Here is an 18,598-nt window from a genome sequence, read left to right on the forward strand (position 1 = left end):
GATATAGGGAATGAAGAAATCTCGTGTGAGCATTGACATATGATCATTATGGTGTAACTAAAGGCAGCTGACGCAGCTCTTCGCTAACTGGGACAATAGTGCTTTACAGTATCTACGCTCCATATATAAGCACATAAAAAACCAGAAATACGCTTTCGCTACATATATGTGTAACGTCCCTGGCCGTATAAAAACATGTCCTTAACTTTAGTTCGGGTGAGAATTACTTACACTTATTTGAAACGGGCGAGATTTTGTCGTCATGGAAAAAGCTTCAACGCTATCACGTCATTCCTCGACCACTATCGAACTCACCAAAACAGTTTTTTCCCCCTTGATAACCACAATATCTCGCTCGGCAACAGATCTTTCAAAACATCGATATCCAGTTGTATCTATTGGCTATAAGGTAGTGTCCTGGACTGTGGGGTATTTCATGAGGTTCAGTTTCGGACTCTGGGCAGGCCTGTCCATTTCAGGAAAGTTGTCGTCCACAAACCACTGCCACACAGTTTCTTTTTTATGAGAGTGTGCGTCGACATTCTCATACAGCCATCATCTTCGAACTGCGCTTCTACTGTATGCAGTAGAAAACGCTAATTTCGCAGTTAGCGCAATAAAGTGACCATGACCTGTCCTCGAAAAACACCACCATACAGTAACACCACCTTCCAGTATTTCACTGTTGGCTCCAGATATTATGGCAGATGCGTTCTCCAGTCATTCGCGTAACCCAATGCCATCAGTCGGATTGCTGCAGGGTTTAGCTTGACTCATCACTCCATATTTCTCATTTCCAGCCATGCAGTGTCCAGTGATAATGCTCTCTCTCAGACGACAGCATCAATTACAGAAAAACGAGGGCTGTTCGGAAAATGAAAGACGATCGGTCGTGAAATGGAAACCACAGAGAAAATCCGATGAAACTACACGCAGATGTATTGGGCAGTGTCTTCAGTATTCCCTTAGACAGCGTCCCGTCGCTATTTTCAGTTCTGATCGCACAGTGAGCGCATGAAGGTGCCTACATACTAATGTCTTCCACCAATTATGGGTGCCTGCCGAGAGATTTCGTCTGTTTTCATGCAACCCTACTCAAGGTAACTGTCATGGATTTCCTTATTCGTAACAGTTCTCGGACACACACTGCAGGACCAGTGAGAATTCTCCTTCATCGTTTTCCACGGGAGGTGTTTGATCACCCACCATAGAGCCCGGACTTGGCTCCTTCTGATTTTCATCTCTGCTCAGCTGAACATTTTCGCTCAGACAGTGAGTTGCATCCCCCCCCCCCCCCCTCCCCCGTAGAAAGTTGTGCATTGTGCACAGGAGGCAGCCTTCTACGACGAGGATATTGGAAAGTTCGTACAATGCTACGACATAAGTATAAGTCGGAGTGGCGTCTATGTAGGCACGTAGCTGAAAGGTGTAGCTAACTGTTGCAAATAAAACAGTTCTGATTTTCACGGGAGTTTCTGTTTCGCCAGCTATCGTTCCTAACTTCCTGAATAGTCCCAGAATATTGTTTATGAGGGGCTGTTCGATCATTGAACCCCATTGTCTTTAACTCCCTAAGCACAGTTATGCTAGTTAACTGATAGTAACCCTTGGCAGCTCACGAGTGATTCCTTCCCGCCGGCCGGAGTGGTCGTGCGGTTCTAGGCGCTACAGTCTGGAACCGAGCGACCGCTACGGTCGCAGGTTCGATTCCTGCCTCGGGTTTGGATGTGTGTGATGTCCTTAGGTTAGTTTCGTTTAATTAGTTCTAAGTTCGAGGGGACTGATGACCTCAAAAGTTAAGTCGCATAGTGCTCAGAGCCATTTGAACCATTTTTGATTCCTTCCGGCTCTTTTAGAACCACCCTCCACAATGCATGACGGTCCCTGTCCGTCAACACATAAGGTTTCCTGGGTCGCCGTTTAGTTGTACTTCTTCCTTCGCGTTTCCACGCCGCAATCATATCGCCAGAAGCCGACGAGGACAGCTGTAGAACAGTTGAAATCTCCTTGCTGGATCTGTTACTCAGGTGACATCCAATGACTGGTCCCCATTAGCAGTCACTGAGCTCTTCTGATTGATCCATTTTGATGTTACTGCCCCGCTCCCAATAAAACAATGCTCCCAACCTATTTTTATATGCTGAGATGACAAAAGTCGTGGGAGACCTCCTAATTTCGCGCACAACGCAGTGCAGTAGCTCGACGTGGTACGCGCTCAGCAAGTCTTTCGAAGTCCACTGCAGAAATACTGAGCCTGACTGCCTCTACAGCGGTCCATAAAAGCGATTATTTTGGGTATAAATCCACCTCTCGATATTAACAGAATCTTCCGTCGGTTCTTGGTAGAACAACATTATAATAAATGAAAAGCACCAGTTTGCCTTAGTTCTACAATATTACTTTTATTGCTAACGGGTTTTCGGCTTACTAGGCCATCTTCAGACATTTACTGAGTATTATCACCAAAGAAGTTAAATGTTAGCAAACAACATTGGAAGAGACGTAACACATCTAGACTGAAGTAGAAACATACAGTAAGTAGCATCTTTGTAATGAAAAAGTAAAAACTGAACAGTACATAAATAACAATGGAGTAGACAGGAAAACCTTCAGCACAAAATACGAATAGCATGCCTACATAACAGTTTCTATTAATAAACAAAACTAATAAAATAAAATAAAATTAGTACTAGAAAAAGCTGCATCAGGAGGTATGAAACATGGAGAGTGACACACAACCAAATAAAGAGACAGTAATCAGTGTAAATACAGAATACATAAGGACCTTAAGCAATAATATTTATTTATTTCTGTCTATCTTATTGATATTTCATACCCCCTGATGCAGTCTTGTCTAGCACTAATTTTATTTTATTTTATTAGTTCTGTTTATTATGGAAACTGTTACGTAGGCATGCTATTCGTATTTTGTGCTAAAGGTTTTCCTGTCTACTCTATTGTTATTTATGTACTGTTCAGTTTTTACTTTTTCATTGCAAAGAAACATACTTCCTGTATGTTTATACTACAGTCTACTTCTCTTCCAATGTTGTTTGCTAACATTTAACTTCTTTGGTGATAATACTCAGTAAATGTCTGAAGATGGCATAGTAAGCCGAAAACCGGTAAACAATAAACGTAATATTCCAGAATGAGTATGGCAGAGCACTTGCCCGCGAAAGGCAAAGGTCCCGAGTTCGAGTCTCGGTCGGACACCCAGTTTTAATCTGCCAGGGAGTTTCAAAAGTAATATTGTAGAGCAAAAGCAAACTGTTGCTTTTCATTTACTACCTCTCGATTATTTCTCATAAATATTAGATGGGGTTTATGTCTGGATATTTGGGTGGCCAAAATCGTTCGCTCGAAATGTCCAGAAACTTCTTCTAACCAATCACGAACAACGGTAGCCCGGTGACGTGAAGCATTATCATCCATAAAAATATCATTGCCTGGATACGATGTCCATGAATGCCTGAAAACGGTCTCCAAGTAACTGAACGTAAGCATTTAATGTCAATGATCGGTTGAGGACTCCGCCCATTCCATGTAAATAGAGCCCACGCAATTATGGAGACCTACCAGCTTGCTCAGTGCCTTGTTGACTATTTGGGTCCATAGTTTCGTAGTGTCTGGGCCAACTCCGAACGCTGCCATCAGATCTTACCAACTGAAATCAGGATTCATCCAAACAGACAATGGTTTTCCAATTGTCTAGGGTCCAACCGATATGGTCATGAGGTCAGGAGAGGTGCTGCAGACGATATAGTGCCCTTAGCAAAGGCACTAGCGTTGTTCGTCTGCTGCCGTAGTCCATTAACGCCAAATTTCGCAGCACTCTCTTAATGGGTACATTTGTCGCACGCCCTGCATTGTTTTCTGAGGTTATTTCATGCAGTATTGCTTGACTGTTAGCACTGAGATCTCTCTCTCCTATCGGTCGTTAACTGAAGGTCGTCAGCCACTGATTTGTCCCTGGTGAGAGATAATGCCTGAATTTTGATATTCTCAGCACACTCTTTACATTGTGAATCTCGGAATATTTAATTCCCTAACCATTTTCGTATTCAAACTCCCATGCGTCGACGTCTAACTGTTATTCCGCGTTCAAAGTATGTTAGTTCCCGCCGTGCGGCCGTACTGACGTCGGAAATCTTTTCGGATGAATCAACTGAGTACAAATGGCCGGTGTGCCAATGCACTGCTCTTTTATGTGCTGAAACGTCCCCTTAGAACAATTATACAAGACTGAGCTTAAACTGACACACAATATTTTTAGCGCAACGCAATCTGACTTTCAAAAATCCCTACAAAAGAATGGCCCTGACTAACATTAACCTATACCTTTCATAAATCACTTACCTCACAAAAATCTTCGTTACTCAAGCTACTGCAATACAGCGAGCGCCACTACTGCCAGCTAAATAAAAGAGTCAAACTACTGAAGGCACTAACTACTGATAGGCATAGTTAGCAAATGAAAGATTTTAATAGAGAACAAACAATGTATTTACCTTAATAGTGTTGAAAAATCATAATATACATAGCGGTTCATGACATCCAGTCTTACAAATTTCAAAACTCCGCCATTACTCTCCCCACATCCACCACAGCTGGTGGCTCACCTCCAACTGCGCAACGCTACGCGCTGTTAACAGTCAACTGCCCAACACTACAGTGGCCGACAACAATGCAAACTAGCCACAGACTGCACACAGCACAGCCAATGATTTACATACAGAGCGCTACGTGGCGTTACCTATATAAAAACCTAAACAGCCTACTTACAGTGCTAGCGCCGTCTGCATATGTGCGTATTCATGTCGCTAACACATGGCTGTTGTCAACCCAGTGTACTATAGACTCCTCTATTTATGACGGTTAGTGCTCAAACTTCCATTCTGATAGTGTATGATACAGTTAAAAGCAATTGTTTTTGTTTTACTCTGTGTCATATTTTATTATTTTTTAGCTAAATTAAAAGTACTCACCATAGTTTATTGTACTTTACTGTGCCCGTGTATCTTTGCAGCTGTGCAGACGCAGGCTGCGTGGGCGTACTCCCTTGACGTGAATCTTCTGGCTTCCGGCTACAACAGGCCAGAAGTAGGGAGTGCTGGCAGCGGCATCTTCCTAGGCCGCAACGGCGCCCTCCGGGCGATCATGCCCAACACCACGACCAGTCGTCTCCTCGTGGGAACTGTGCCGAAAATGCAGCGCTGCGAGGAGACCTTCGCATCGAGGGCTCGCAGCCGCCGTGACGCTCTGGCTGGTGAAGGCGAAGACGACGATAACACTGCTGTCGAGCGCACTCCACTGTCCGCTTTCCACCACATTGTTCGGCAGAGGAAGTTCGGCCACTTGGACGTCGACGAATCTCTGGTGGACGAATCGGCACCGGCCTTCATTCACCATAAAATGTACGACCAAGCAGACGATGCAGCTGAGGCTGACGACAATTCCGGGCCTCCATCTGGAGAAATAGAGCCCAAAGTCCCTCCACATTTTATGGGTCTGCATCAGACGGACCAAGTCGAAGATGATGAGGAAACTAAAGACATATACGAAACGCATGGAATGGCAAGTGAAGACGCAGGAGACAGAGCTGCATTACAGAAAACTGATGCGGGGGAGGATGCGGAGGAGACTCTGCACAGTAATTCTCCATATGTAGATGAACAGAAAGTAGACATCCCGGAGAAGAAAATACCTGCCAGTACAAGGACTGATCCACCAGATTTTAATGAACCATCCACGAATCCAGACCTCTTAAGGCTCTACCAGGATGAACCTGAGGAGCAGTTTCCAGAAGAATTTTTAGAAATAGAAGTCCCAGAAAGCTACGAACGTCCTTTCGAGCCAGAACGTGACCAAGAATACTTCAAGCTTCCAGATAAAGAAGAAATTCTACTCGCGGATGAAGGAAAGAAAGAAAGCCGGGAAGAGTCGGATGAAGAAAACCAGCAGTTGTTGACTGATGATGACAGCGCTTCAGCAGCTGATGACAATGCTGACCTGAGCGTTTCTGGCGGCGAACATAATGCCACTCAAGAGGAGATAGAAGCTACTGTAAAGAAATTCGAATGGCTGGTGGAAGACAAAGAAGAGCCGCTCCCAAGTGACTCTCCCGAACGAAAGGCGGACATTCCGTCTGCACCAAGTGCTGGCAACGAAGGCGAAGAAGTGCCCAGAGAGGAGCATATCGACGACACTGATGATGTCCTCGCGGATGACCATGGTTCGCATTTGATAGATGATGGAGGACAAGACGAAGCGGCGCCAAGAGACGAACACGTCGACGATACGGAGGATATCCTCGCCGACGATCATGGTTTGGCTGATTTACATGACGACGAAAAGGCAGTAGCTGAAACTGATGCCAGTCCAAAACAGGACGTTGAGGGTGCTGGGGATCAGTCTGAAGCGAAAACACTGACAGACAGTGAACAGCCTGCAGAGTCAGAATGCGAATTTAAGAAACCTGACAAACGCGGAAAACTGAAGTGCCATCGCAGAGATCGTGTCAAGCGAAGTAAACGCCCACGGAAGTGCAGGCCGAGACCAGAAGGACACAAACCGTCTAAAGAGCCCGACGGTGTCGTTACTGATGACAAGCCCGTGGTGGAGACTTCAGAGAATGTCCCCGAGGACGTCGTTGAAGACACCAAAGTGGAAGAGCAGCCAGTAAAATGTGAACCTGAGGTCACCACCAGCGAACCTAAACGTCCCTGTAAAAAAAGAGAGCGTCGTGAGAGTGGCTGTCCAGCATTCAGCGATGGAGTTCTGGACGACAGGAGAGTCAGCAGGAGTACGGCAGGGCTCTTCCTGAAACGGGACCATCTGGAGGTGTACAAAACCTTCACGCTGAGCACAGAATCGCTTATCGAGAATAGTACGGTAGTTCTGTGCGACGGTACCTTCTGCTGCAACTTCACCGTGGTGCTGGAGGTGAACGCTGAACTGAGTCAAGCAAGGTACGCCTACCGGCTTGCAGTCTTCGATGGTATTCGCTCTTTCGATGGCGTCGCTACTGGTGGTCTACAGGTAAACAGCTTCTCACCTATCTCCGTCATAAGATAAATATCTAAATGTTAAGAAGTCACAATACACTGAGTAATTTCCTATAAAGCAATACGCATTCAATAGACAGTATCCCATCCTTGCCATGAAATGTAATAAAACACATGCTCACAATCACAGTTTCCAGTGTGATTACAAGACACACCGTGAGATAAAACTTAGTAAAGCCTCTCGAGCACAATCAAAGACTGTGTAACAACCACTCTGGATTTCATCACCCACTGTGGTCTCTCAGTATTGTACAATTGAGAGTACTCCATGTTGTATAACCCTACGGCTGCTTGTGATACAATTCTGTATATCAGGCTTTTAGGCTTTCCACATACCGAAAAGATGGGACCTATACGTCCTTCCTATGTGCCATTTCTCCTAAAAGTCTGTGAGTCTTAAGAAGGTTCTCAATTTTTTTCTGCGTTCACTGTGTGAGGTTGATTTGTTTCGATATCTTGTTGATTTTTTAAGTAAACCGTCCTCCGGTATCCTTTTCAGGTTTCTAATCATAAGTTGTAGTGAGATCATCATTTCAAGCGGTCGCGTGATATGAAATATGTATGAAAATCTTTTCTTCTTTATAAGCCTTTTGATGTAAGCTTCTTGGGGCGAGGAAATCTTAAGTCTTGAAGTCCTAAATGCTTTTTCCGAAAATTATTTCGAGCAGTTAGTCCACCAACCCACGCGAATTGTAAATGGTTGCGAAAACACACTTGACCTCTTAGCCACAAACAATCCAGAGCTAATAGAGAGCATCATGACTGATACAGGGATTGGTGATCACAAGGTCGTTGTAGCTAGGCTCAATACCGTTTCTTCCAAATCCACCAGAAACAAACGCAAAATAATTTTATTTAAAAAAGCGGATAAAGTGTCACTAGAAGCTTTCCTAAGAGAGAATCTCCATTCCTTTCGAACTTACTATGCAAATGTAGACGAGATGTGGCTCAAATTCAAAGATTGAGCAATTGAGAGATTTATACCTCATAAATTGGTAAGAGATGGAACTGATCCCCCGTGGTACACAAAACAGGTCCGAACGCTGTTGCAGAGGCAACGGAAAAAGCATGCGAAGTTCAGAAGAACGCGAAATCCAGAAGATTGGCTAAAATTTACAGACGCGCGAAATTTGGCACGGACTTCAATGCGAGATGCCTTTAATAGGTTCCACAACGAAACATTGTCTCGAAATCAGGTAGAAAATCCGAAGAAATTCTGGTCGTATGTAAAGTACACAAGCGGCAAGACGCAGTCAATACCTTCGCTGCGCAATGCCGATGGTACTGTTACCGACGATTGTGCCGCTAAAGCGGAGTTATTGAACGCAGTTTTCCGAAATTCCTTCACCAGGGAAGACGAATGGAATATTCCAGAATTTGAAACACGAACAGCTGCTAGCATGAGTTTCTTAGAAGTAGATACCTCAGGGGTTGCGAAGCAACTCAAATCGCTTGATATGGGCAAGTCTTCAGGTGGAGATTGTATACCGATTACGTTCCTTTCAGATTACGCTGATACAATAGCTCCCTACTTAGCAATCATATACAACCGCTCGCTCACCGATAGATCTGTACCTACAGATTGGAAAATTGCGCAGGTCGCACCAGTGTTTAAGAAGGGTAGTAGGAGTAATCCATCGAACTACAGACCTATATCATTTACGTCGGTTTGCAGTAGGGTTTTGGAGCATATACTATATTCAAACATATTGAATCGCCTCGAGAGGAACGATCTATCGATACGTAATCAGCATGGTTTCAGAAACATAGTTCTTGTGCAACGCAGCTAGCTCTTTATTCGCACGAAGTAATGGCCGCTATCGACAGGGGATCTCAAGTTGATTCCGTATTTCTAGATTTCCGGAATGCTTTTGACACCGTTCCTCACAAGCGACTTCTAATCAAGCTGCGGGCCTATGGGGTATCGTCTCAGTTGTGCGACTGGATTCGTGATTTCGTGTCAGGAAGGTCGCTGTTCGTAGTAATAGACGGCAAATCATCGAGTAAAACTGAAGTGATATCAGATGTTCTCCAGGGAAGCGTCCTGGGAGCTCTGCTGTTCCTGATCTATATAAATGACAATCTGAGCAGTTCTCTTAGGTTGTTCGCAGTTGATGCTGTAATTTACCGTCTAGTAAAGTCATCCGAAGACCAGTATCAGTTGCTAAGCGATTTAGAAAAGATTGCTGTATGGTGTGGCTGGTGGCAGTTGACGCTAAATAACGAAAAGTGTGAGGTGATCCATATGAGTTCCAAAATAAATTCGATGGAATTCGATTACTCGATAAATAGTACAATTCTCAAGGCTGTCAATTCAACTAAGTACCTGGGTGTTAAAATTACGAACAACTTCAGTTGGAAAGACCACATAGATAATACTGTGGGGAAGGCGAGCCAAAGGTTGCGTTTCATTGGCAGTACACTTAGAAGTTGCAACAAGTCCACTAAAGAGACAGCTTACACTACATTCGTTCGTCCTCCGTTAGAATATTGCTGTGCGGTGTGGGATCCTTACCAGGTGGGATTGACGGAGGACATCGAAAGGGTGCATAAAACGGCAGCTCGTTTTGTATTATCACGTAATAGGGGAGAGTGTGTGGCAGATATGATACGCGAGTTGGGATGGAAGTCATTAAGGCAAAGACGTTTTTCGTCGCGGCGAGATCTATTTACGAAATTTCAGTCACCAACTTTCTCTTCCGAATGCGAAAATATTTTGTTGAGCCCAACCTACACAGGTTGGAATGATCATCAAAATAAAATAAGAGAAATCAGAGCTCTAACAGAAAGGTTTAGGTGTTCGTTTTTCCCACGCGCTGTTCGGGAGTGGAATGGTAGGGAGATAGTATGATTGTGGTTCGATGAACCCTCTGCCAAGCACTTAAATGTGAATTGCAGAGTAATCATGTAGATGTAAATGTAGATGTAGATGTGTTTGAGCGTTAGTTGTTTTAAATCTCCACAGACACCAATTCTGCCAACACACTTCCAAAGAAACACTAACAGAATACGTATTTTCCTTCTTTAATGAAATTTTTGCGTTTTGACTGTTAACTACCAATTTTACACAAGCATCGTTTCAGATATATAGCCTTTTCCAAGGGAAAGTTGACGGGCCACAAATTATCCGGCATGTGTAAATGATAGGTTAGCTAATAACATGTATTTCTTCTTATAAACCCGATTTACAGTGCGTACTGTGTATATTTGATATGCACTCGTATTCTGTATAACGACGACTGGCTTATGAGACGAGACATCTATTACCCCCTCACTTTGATATTTCAGCTTGCTGTTGAAAATGGCTGTAAAGCCGAAATCATGACTATGTTAAATAAACGAGCAGCAATTTATAGTCAAATAGCCGGAATTTCTTTTCAGAAAGCTGTACATGAGTGTGGTCCCCCAGGAAAGAAAAGTAATTAACCAACGGAGCAGCCCGTAGACTTGTACGTCGCCGCCACTATTCCAAACGCACTGAGACTATCCATTTCAGCTGCGAATGAGTGACGGAGACGCCAATTGTGTGGGAGCTAAGGAAAGCTGAAGTGGCGGTTGGTTTCAATTGAATTCGTGCTACGTAACTGGTGGCTCATCCGAGCCCGGATTCGAAGAGAGATCAGAATTATTCACATAGGAGAGCAATATCGTCGAAAGGGACGACAGGAAATACTTTTTCACTTATCAGTCTCTTGGCTAATTTAGTGCGATCCGCCACGAATCGAGTTCCTCTCCTGCGAAATCCTCATCATCTCAGAGTAGCACCTGCACCCCACGTCCTCATTTATTTGGCGGATGCATTTCTATCTCTTTCTTCCCCTACATTTTTTCCGTCTACAGTTCCCTCGAGTACTGTTGAGGTTACCCCTTGATGCCTTAACTCTCGTTCAGTCATCCTGTCCCTTTTTATTGTCAGTGTTTTTCCAATGTTCCCTTCTTCGCCGTTTCTGCGAAGAACCTCCTCTTCCCTTACCTTATCAAATGGTTCAAATAGGTCTGAGCACTATGGGACTTAACGTCTGAGGTCATCAGTCCCCTAGAACTTAGAACTACTTAAACCTGACTCACCTAAGGACATCACACACGCCCATGCCCGAGGCAGGATTCGAACCTGCGACCGTAGCCGTCGCGCGGTTCCAGACTCTAGCGCCTACAACAGCTCGGCCACCCCGGCCGGCTTACCTTATCAGTCTACCTCATTTTCAACATTCTTCTGTAGCACCACACTACAAACCCTTATATTCCCATCTGTTCCGGTTTTCCCATTGTCTGTCGTTCACTACTGTAAAATGCTGTGCTCCAAGCGTACATTCTCAGAAATTTGTTCCTCATATTAAGGCCTACGTTTGATGTCACTAAACTTCTCTTGCTCACGAATGCTTCCCTTGCCTGTGTTCGTCTGCGTATTATGCCCTCCTCTCTCCATCCACTATGCATTATTTTGCTTCTAAGACAGATCCTGAATTTCGTATTCCTTATGACCACCGATTATGACGTTAAGATACGCGGGGTTCTCAGTTTTTCTACTTCTCTTTACTCTCGTCTTTCTCCAGTATACTCTCCATCCATAATCTGTACTAATTGCACTGTCCAATTCATTCAGTAGATGCTGTAACTCTTCTTGACTTTCAATAATGATAACGATGTCATCACTGAATCCTCTTATTGACATCCCTCAACCCTGAATTTTAGACCCACTACTGAATGTCTCTTTTGTTTCTCTCATTGATTTTCGTTGCATACATTGAGCAGTAGTGGCGAAAGACTGCATCGTTATCTTACACATTTTTTAGTCCGAGCACTTCGTTCTTGGACCAAAACCTTATGGTCCACTGTCGGTTCTTGTACATCTCGTATTTTCCCGTCTTTCCTCGTAGCTTACAACTATTTTTCTCAGAATTTTGTAAACCTTGTGCCACTATAAAGTGTTGAACTCTTGTTCTGATTTTTCCTCAGTCTTGTTCCCATTATCAAGCGCTGTGTCAGAATTGACTCTCTTGCTCCTTTATCTTTCCTAAAGAAAAATATTCATCTAACAAATCCTCAATTCTCTTTTCCATGCTTCTGTATATTATTGTTACCAGCAGCGTGGATGCGTGAGATGTTACGCTGATTGTGAATTAGATTTTATACTTATTTATGATTTTAGAAATTCCATTGTACTGTTATCTGCCCATTCTTCTTTATTTGATCATGTTTTATGTCTATGTAGGAAACTAAGGGAATGGAACTGGGAGAAGTTGGAAGAACCAGGGGCAACTGAAAGATTCAGAGGGAGCATTCGGCAACGATTGACTAGAGCACTGCGAAAGAATATAGTAGATAGCGACTGGGAAACTTTAAGAAATTCAATAGTGAAGGCAGGAGAGGATCAAATAGGTACAAAGACAATGCCTAGAAGAAATCATTAGATGAAACAGGAGGTATTGAATTTAATTATTGAAAGGAGAAAATATAAAAATGCAACAAAGGAAATATAGACGTCTAAAAAGTGAGATTGTCACGGAGTGCAAAATGTCTATGTAGGAATAGCTAGAGGAAAATTTAAGGATTCAGAAGCATATTTCACCAGGTAGTTGATAGATACCACCTACAGGAGAGTTAAAAAAGCCTTGGAGAAAATAGAAGCAGCTGTATGAATAGCAAGACCTCAGATGGAAATCAAGTCCTAAGCAAAGGAGAGAAACCTGAAAGGCGGAAGGAATATGTAGCGGTTCTCTACAAGGGAGATGAACCTCAAGGCAACATTAAAGAAATAGATAAGGGCGTAGAGGAAGATTAAGTGGAAGATATGGTACTACGAGAAATCCAAACAAGGTTCTGGAGTAGATGCCTTTTCGTCAGAACTACTGATAGCCTTGGGAGTGACAGGCATGACAGACCTCCTCCATCTGGGGTGCAACATATATGAGACAGTCGAAACAAATCCATTTCCAAAGAAAGCAATTGTTAACAGGTGTAAAAGTTACCGATACAAGAATGGAAAAAACCGGTAGAAGCCGATCTCGGGAAAGATTAGTTTGGATTTCTGTGTAATGTAGGAATACTCGAGGCATTACTGATCTACGACTTCTCTTGTAAAACCAATCAAAGGGCATGAAAAGGAAGTAGTGGTTGAGAAGAGAGTGTCACAGGATTGTAGACTGGTCTCGATGTTATTCAGTCTGTACATTGAGCAAGCAATAATCGAAACCAAAGAAAAATCTGGAGTTGGAATTAAAGTTCAGAGAGAAGAAGTAACAACCTTGAGGTTGGTCGATGACTTTATAATTTTCTCAGAGTCAGCAAAGGACTCGGAACAGCAGATGAGAGGAATGCACAGTGTCTTGAAAGGGGCATATAAGACGAACATCGACCAAAGCAACACAACAATAATGGAATGAGGTGGATTTAAATCAGGTGATACTGACCGAATTGGACTACAAAATGAGACACTTAAAGCAGTAAATGAGTTTTACTATTCGGGCAGCAAGAAACTAATGATGGCCGAAGTAGAGAGGATATAAAATGTAGACTGGCAATGGAAAGAAAAGCGTTTCTGAAAAATAGAAATATTTTAATACGGAATATAGCATAGATTTAAGTGTTAGGAAGACTTTTATGAGGGTATTTACCAGGAGTGTTGCCATGTGTGGTAGAGAAACATGAATGATAAGTAGTTTAAACAAGAAGAGAATAGAAGCTTTTGAAATGCGGTGTTAGATTGGTAGATCACATAACTATTGAGGAAGTACTGAATAGAACTGGGGAGACAAGAAACTATAGTTAAAGAAGGGATCGGTTTAGGACACATTCTGAGATATCAGGGGATCACCAGATTAGTATCGGACCGAAGTGTATGGGGTAAAAATTGTAGAGGAAGGTCAACAGATAAATACAGTAAGCAGATTCAGAAGGATGTAAGTTGCAGTATTTATTCCGAGACGAAGAGGCTAGCAAGGGACAGAGTGCTCCATCAAAACAGCTCTTTGGACTGAAGCCCACAACAACAACAACAACTACAACATGTGCTGCTTATCGACTTCATTTTCTTCTTCTATCAGTTCACCACTCTGGTCTTCCGCCTCATGACTGGCTCGTGTGTGCTCTTTCCACCTTTCTGCTTTTTGTTCCACATTTGGCTGTGGAATTCCCATTGCGCTATTAATGTTACCACCCTTGCTTTTAATTTTACCGAAGGTTGTTTTGGCTTTTCTATACGCTGAGTCAGTCCTTCAGACGATCATTTCTTTCCCGATTTATTCACATATTTCCTGCAACCATTTCGCCTTGGCTTCCCTGCACTTCATACTTATTTCATTCCTAAGTGGTTCCGATTGCTGTATTCCTGTGTCTGTCGCAACTAATTTGTGGTTCCTCCTTCCGTCGATTGATTGAAGTATTTCTTATGTTACCCAAGGTATCTTCGGAATAAGTTTCCTTCTACCTGTTATGACACATCGTGTTATGAACATCTCGTAAGAACACTACATGTGGTGACATGCATATAGGCGGCCGCGCAAGGCCCGGAACAAAGAATGAGTCTAAATGTCATTAATGAAAATGAATCACGTGACTGATTCGAACCTTTCAATGAGGATCAAGTGACTGATTCGAACCTTTCAATGAGGAGCAAACATATCACTTTTACTTAGAGGTATCCAAAGATTCAACCTCGAATTAAAGTGCCTAAATAATTGCAGAAACGATGTAAGCCTTGTAATAATAATTTCCTACATACAGAGGAACTGAAATCTGTAAACAGATTTCGGTTGCCGTCATTTTGTGAGGAATTAGAAAATTGTTCATTATGGCGGTGATCATTAAAAAGATTCTGTTTTAAACGGAGCATCTTCTTTATCTTGAGGCCCGCAGAAACACATAGAAGCTCGCCGACCCAACGACCGCGGCTTCGTCATGTTCGGAAACTTCTGATGCTAAAAGGAAGCGGCCAGTTCTATGGCCCAGCTGGCAACTGTCCGCTTGACCAACCAGCAAGTTGCCACCAGAATACTTTTTTTGAACGTAGGCACACTAGTGTGAGCTGCCGACCATCTAAAAAAAATCCCTGAATTTCACCGCTCCAGCCCATTCCACAACGTCTTCTTGGAAAGTCCACCAGCTGCCGTTTCGGCAACTGCGTCGTATCCATAGGTACGCTCCGCCACGCTGCGGTAAAGTGTAATGGTTTGCGATACCACGAGAGAGCAGCCACGCGTTAAGGCTCACTGAAACCTATCAACCATTTTCCGTTCCTGAAACCTAGTTTTCGTTGTTCAGTATTCTCTCTCTGAATTGTTCTGGAGTTAAACTAGTGTAGTTATAGTTCCATACTCTCCCTATACGTAGTTCTGCGAATGTGTCTGTGGCAGTGGAGGCTGCCCTCGGTTAATGAATGTTGTTCTGTGGTAACTTCAGAATGTATCTTTCTGTGTGTTTCTAAATCTCTTATTTGTGTTGCGATTTCTACCACCTTTCTCTCAGTATCCGTTCAAATCAGTGGCTCCTTGCAAGTACGGTCGTAATCCGTGCCTCCTCACAGTCTGATGCTAGATAGAATAATAAAATGACATATAATAACGCTAGATCCCCATAGCCAATCAATACTTATTTCGCTTGCTGTCTGGGGCAAGCTGTTTCCATTCAGGCATCCTAATATACGAAAACTGTGGCAACCAGTTTAGGTGAGGTAGCCCACAATACCTGATTGTCAAATATCAGTGATTTCCCTTTTTAAAGACGTCCATTCCTCTTCCATTGAACTGCCTACTGTGATATTCCTTATCGCAATATCCACATCCGTAGCGAATTGGAAAGTTGTCTCGACATTTCACATTAATTCAATACCCCACATCCTTCCACATTATGTATTCTCTCTTACTCATTAATCTACTCTTCATCATTACTGAATTATGATTTGAGTATATCTGCTCCTGAGTACATCTTACAATCTAATATCTTTTTAGGAATCTCTGTCTGGCCATAATGTAACACTGCTGATATATTCTCTCGTCTCCGAGCCTTTTCCAAGTTTACATCCTCCTCTTGTGATTCTTGAACAGTGTAATCTTTATTACGCTCTAAAATTTACTGCAGACTTCAATTAGTCTTTCTCCTCTCTCATTCCTACGGGCAAGGCTATATTCTCCAGTAACCGCGCAGGGTTGTGGTAGGAGAGCGACGATGATAGGCGCCTCGCCCAATGAATCACCGTGTTTTTGTTCACTGCCCTGTGAATATAGGAGTAACAGGCACGAGACATACATATTGCAGCTCCGTATCAGAAATGTTACGTTCCTGGAAGTTGACGGCTGGAGGGGACGGGTGGGCAGCAGGTTATAGCTGTCCCATACTTCAGCACGTGGCTGGAAACGTAGAAACGAAGTACGAGCTCCGCTTGTCGCAGCACCATTTGCTGCATTAGCTTGGCTTGTGACTCCATCCTGTCTTTCAAGCGGGCTGTCGCTGTTGTTTTGCATATTGTTTCTGTTGCTGTTAATATTTTTGCTATTGCTGCCTTAGTTGCTGCTTCCAAACTTGAAGAAACTCGGGATCCATGTCTGCATTCACCGAACATGCGTGACGCTTAAATTCCCTGTCCTTCAAGTGTGGCTGCAGTGTTCGTCACAGCTTTTGTAGACATTGTGTACTTTCCGTGTACCAGCGTTCACAGTTTTTATTAACACACAGTTTAAAAACCACGGAACGAGCTGCAGTTCATAAGAGCGTGACCGAGCTGGGTCAGCGTGAGCAGACAAACTTCACTGTGGAATAGTGATAAAAGAAAGTCCATAAAGCCTCGCAATAGTTATCATTTGTTTACTGGTTATTTTAACGTGGAAATATTAGGGCATATCGCCATCTCTTATATCTTCTGGCACGTGGTGACAGTATTCTCTGCCCAGCTGAGATGCTATCCGACGATAACGTCAAATCTGACTCCGTTTACAGAAATGGTGTTGGGATACCGTCGAGCAGAACCGCAGGCTCCTGTTCGCGGAATTCTGACCTTTTTGATTTTCGGTGGGAGGATACCAGTGAAGACAAATATAATTCCTATGGACGAACAGAGTATTTACATATTTAGGTTGTTATTGCGTCTGGATTGGCCAGGAGGGGAAAGCGGTAGGCACCCGTTGAGGCGAAGAATAAAACATAGTTTAACCTGTTTGAAGTTTTAATGACGTAAAGAAAGGCAGGTCTGGAGGAGGCGCCGAGACTGAATGGGCAGCGCCCAAGAGAGCAACTGAGGAGGGCGTCTGATCGGTTAGGAAGCTGCCAGCAGAAGAGAGCGAACGGCGTGTCCGCTCTCGGCAGCCGGCCGCGGTTCCACCCCCGGCAGCCGGCCGCGGTCCCACCCCCACTTCACCATCTCCAAGCCTCCCTATTGGTCGGCCAGGTTGTAAGATGCGCAGTTCGGTAGCGTTACCTCGTCAGCAGCACGTGAGTTTAGCTGCTGATGGTTCAACACGTGAGTTTCAGGGTGGTTCTGTCAGGTTCTGGGCAACGTGACTGAGACACTGCAGCTTACCGCCAGGCAGAAGTTACTGACGAACATAAAGTGAACAAATAAAAACCAAATTTTTATATTAATAAACCCATTCAGTAACGGCCCCCTATTGTACAAGGTCTTTCACTTAGGTAATGCTGGAGAACTTCGGCATATTTACAGAAGGACAAAATCGACGGAATATCATCGACATACAAGGAAAACAAAAGTTGGCCTAAGACTCACTCCAGCGGCACTCCTGAGAGAACACGATTCCAGGACGATTTTTCATTCGCACAGGCGTCACACTGCTGTTCGTTTTTCAGATAGCTTTGCATACAATCTTAGAAATTCAGTAGACTCATTTTTCTGAGCAGCATGTCAAAGCTGATAATATCAATTCTTTGCTGAAGTCTAGTAGTGTGACAGTTGTACATGGCATGTGTCAGATCATCAGTCACCCCAATTTGTGCAGTGCTCGTGATGTGGTGTTTACGGAAACCGGACTCATTTAATCATATAGATTGCATTCGCGCAGATGTTGCGTCGTGAACAATATATTCCAACAATACATTTCGACCCTGCACGTCACGGTTCTGACCTCCATTGTAGAGGCTTCAAAAAATGGGTGAAATATGACTAAGGGGAAGTGAGACGACCATCCTACCGTGCGACACATCCGCGGTGGTGTTGTGCAGAATTTTGGTGAAATCTGGTGCAAAGTGAGATTGTTAACCCATCTGACACGAGAAATGAAATTGTGGGTTCCGGCCATTTTTTGGCATTTGTTCACATTTGCTGTTTGAAGCTTCGTCGAGGCCGAGAGAGGCGTCGCAGGGCGCCACACTACTGCACCATCACAGAGGAAGGCTGCAGGCTTCTTTGAACCAAATTTCATATCTCTGCGTCATAATGGGAGACAGTTACGTCATTTTGAAAGTCTGATCCTTGCATTGTGTTACGCAGTGTAGTTTTTCCTGTTCCATGTTGTGTGTGTGTGTGTGTGTGTATGTGTGTGTGTGCTCCTTATAATGTTTTAATCAACTTACTTCAGAGTACTCTT

At 43.6% G+C, this 18,598-nt stretch overlaps 1 protein-coding gene across 2 annotated transcripts in view; it reads left to right on the top strand.

Moving 5' to 3' along the window:
• The window catches only part of LOC126191441 (uncharacterized), a 411,004-nt gene that overhangs the window by 377,332 nt on the left and 15,074 nt on the right, over positions 1 to 18,598 (top strand). For both annotated transcript variants that reach the window (XM_049932320.1, XM_049932319.1), the window contains exon 7: positions 5,030 to 7,041. In XM_049932320.1, the coding sequence (XP_049788277.1) occupies positions 5,030 to 7,041 (2,012 nt within the window). The remainder of the gene's footprint in view (positions 1 to 5,029; positions 7,042 to 18,598) is intronic.

Source organism: Schistocerca cancellata, chromosome 6, assembly GCF_023864275.1.
Source record: "Schistocerca cancellata isolate TAMUIC-IGC-003103 chromosome 6, iqSchCanc2.1, whole genome shotgun sequence".
In the NCBI taxonomy this organism is placed as follows: domain Eukaryota; kingdom Metazoa; phylum Arthropoda; class Insecta; order Orthoptera; family Acrididae; genus Schistocerca; species Schistocerca cancellata.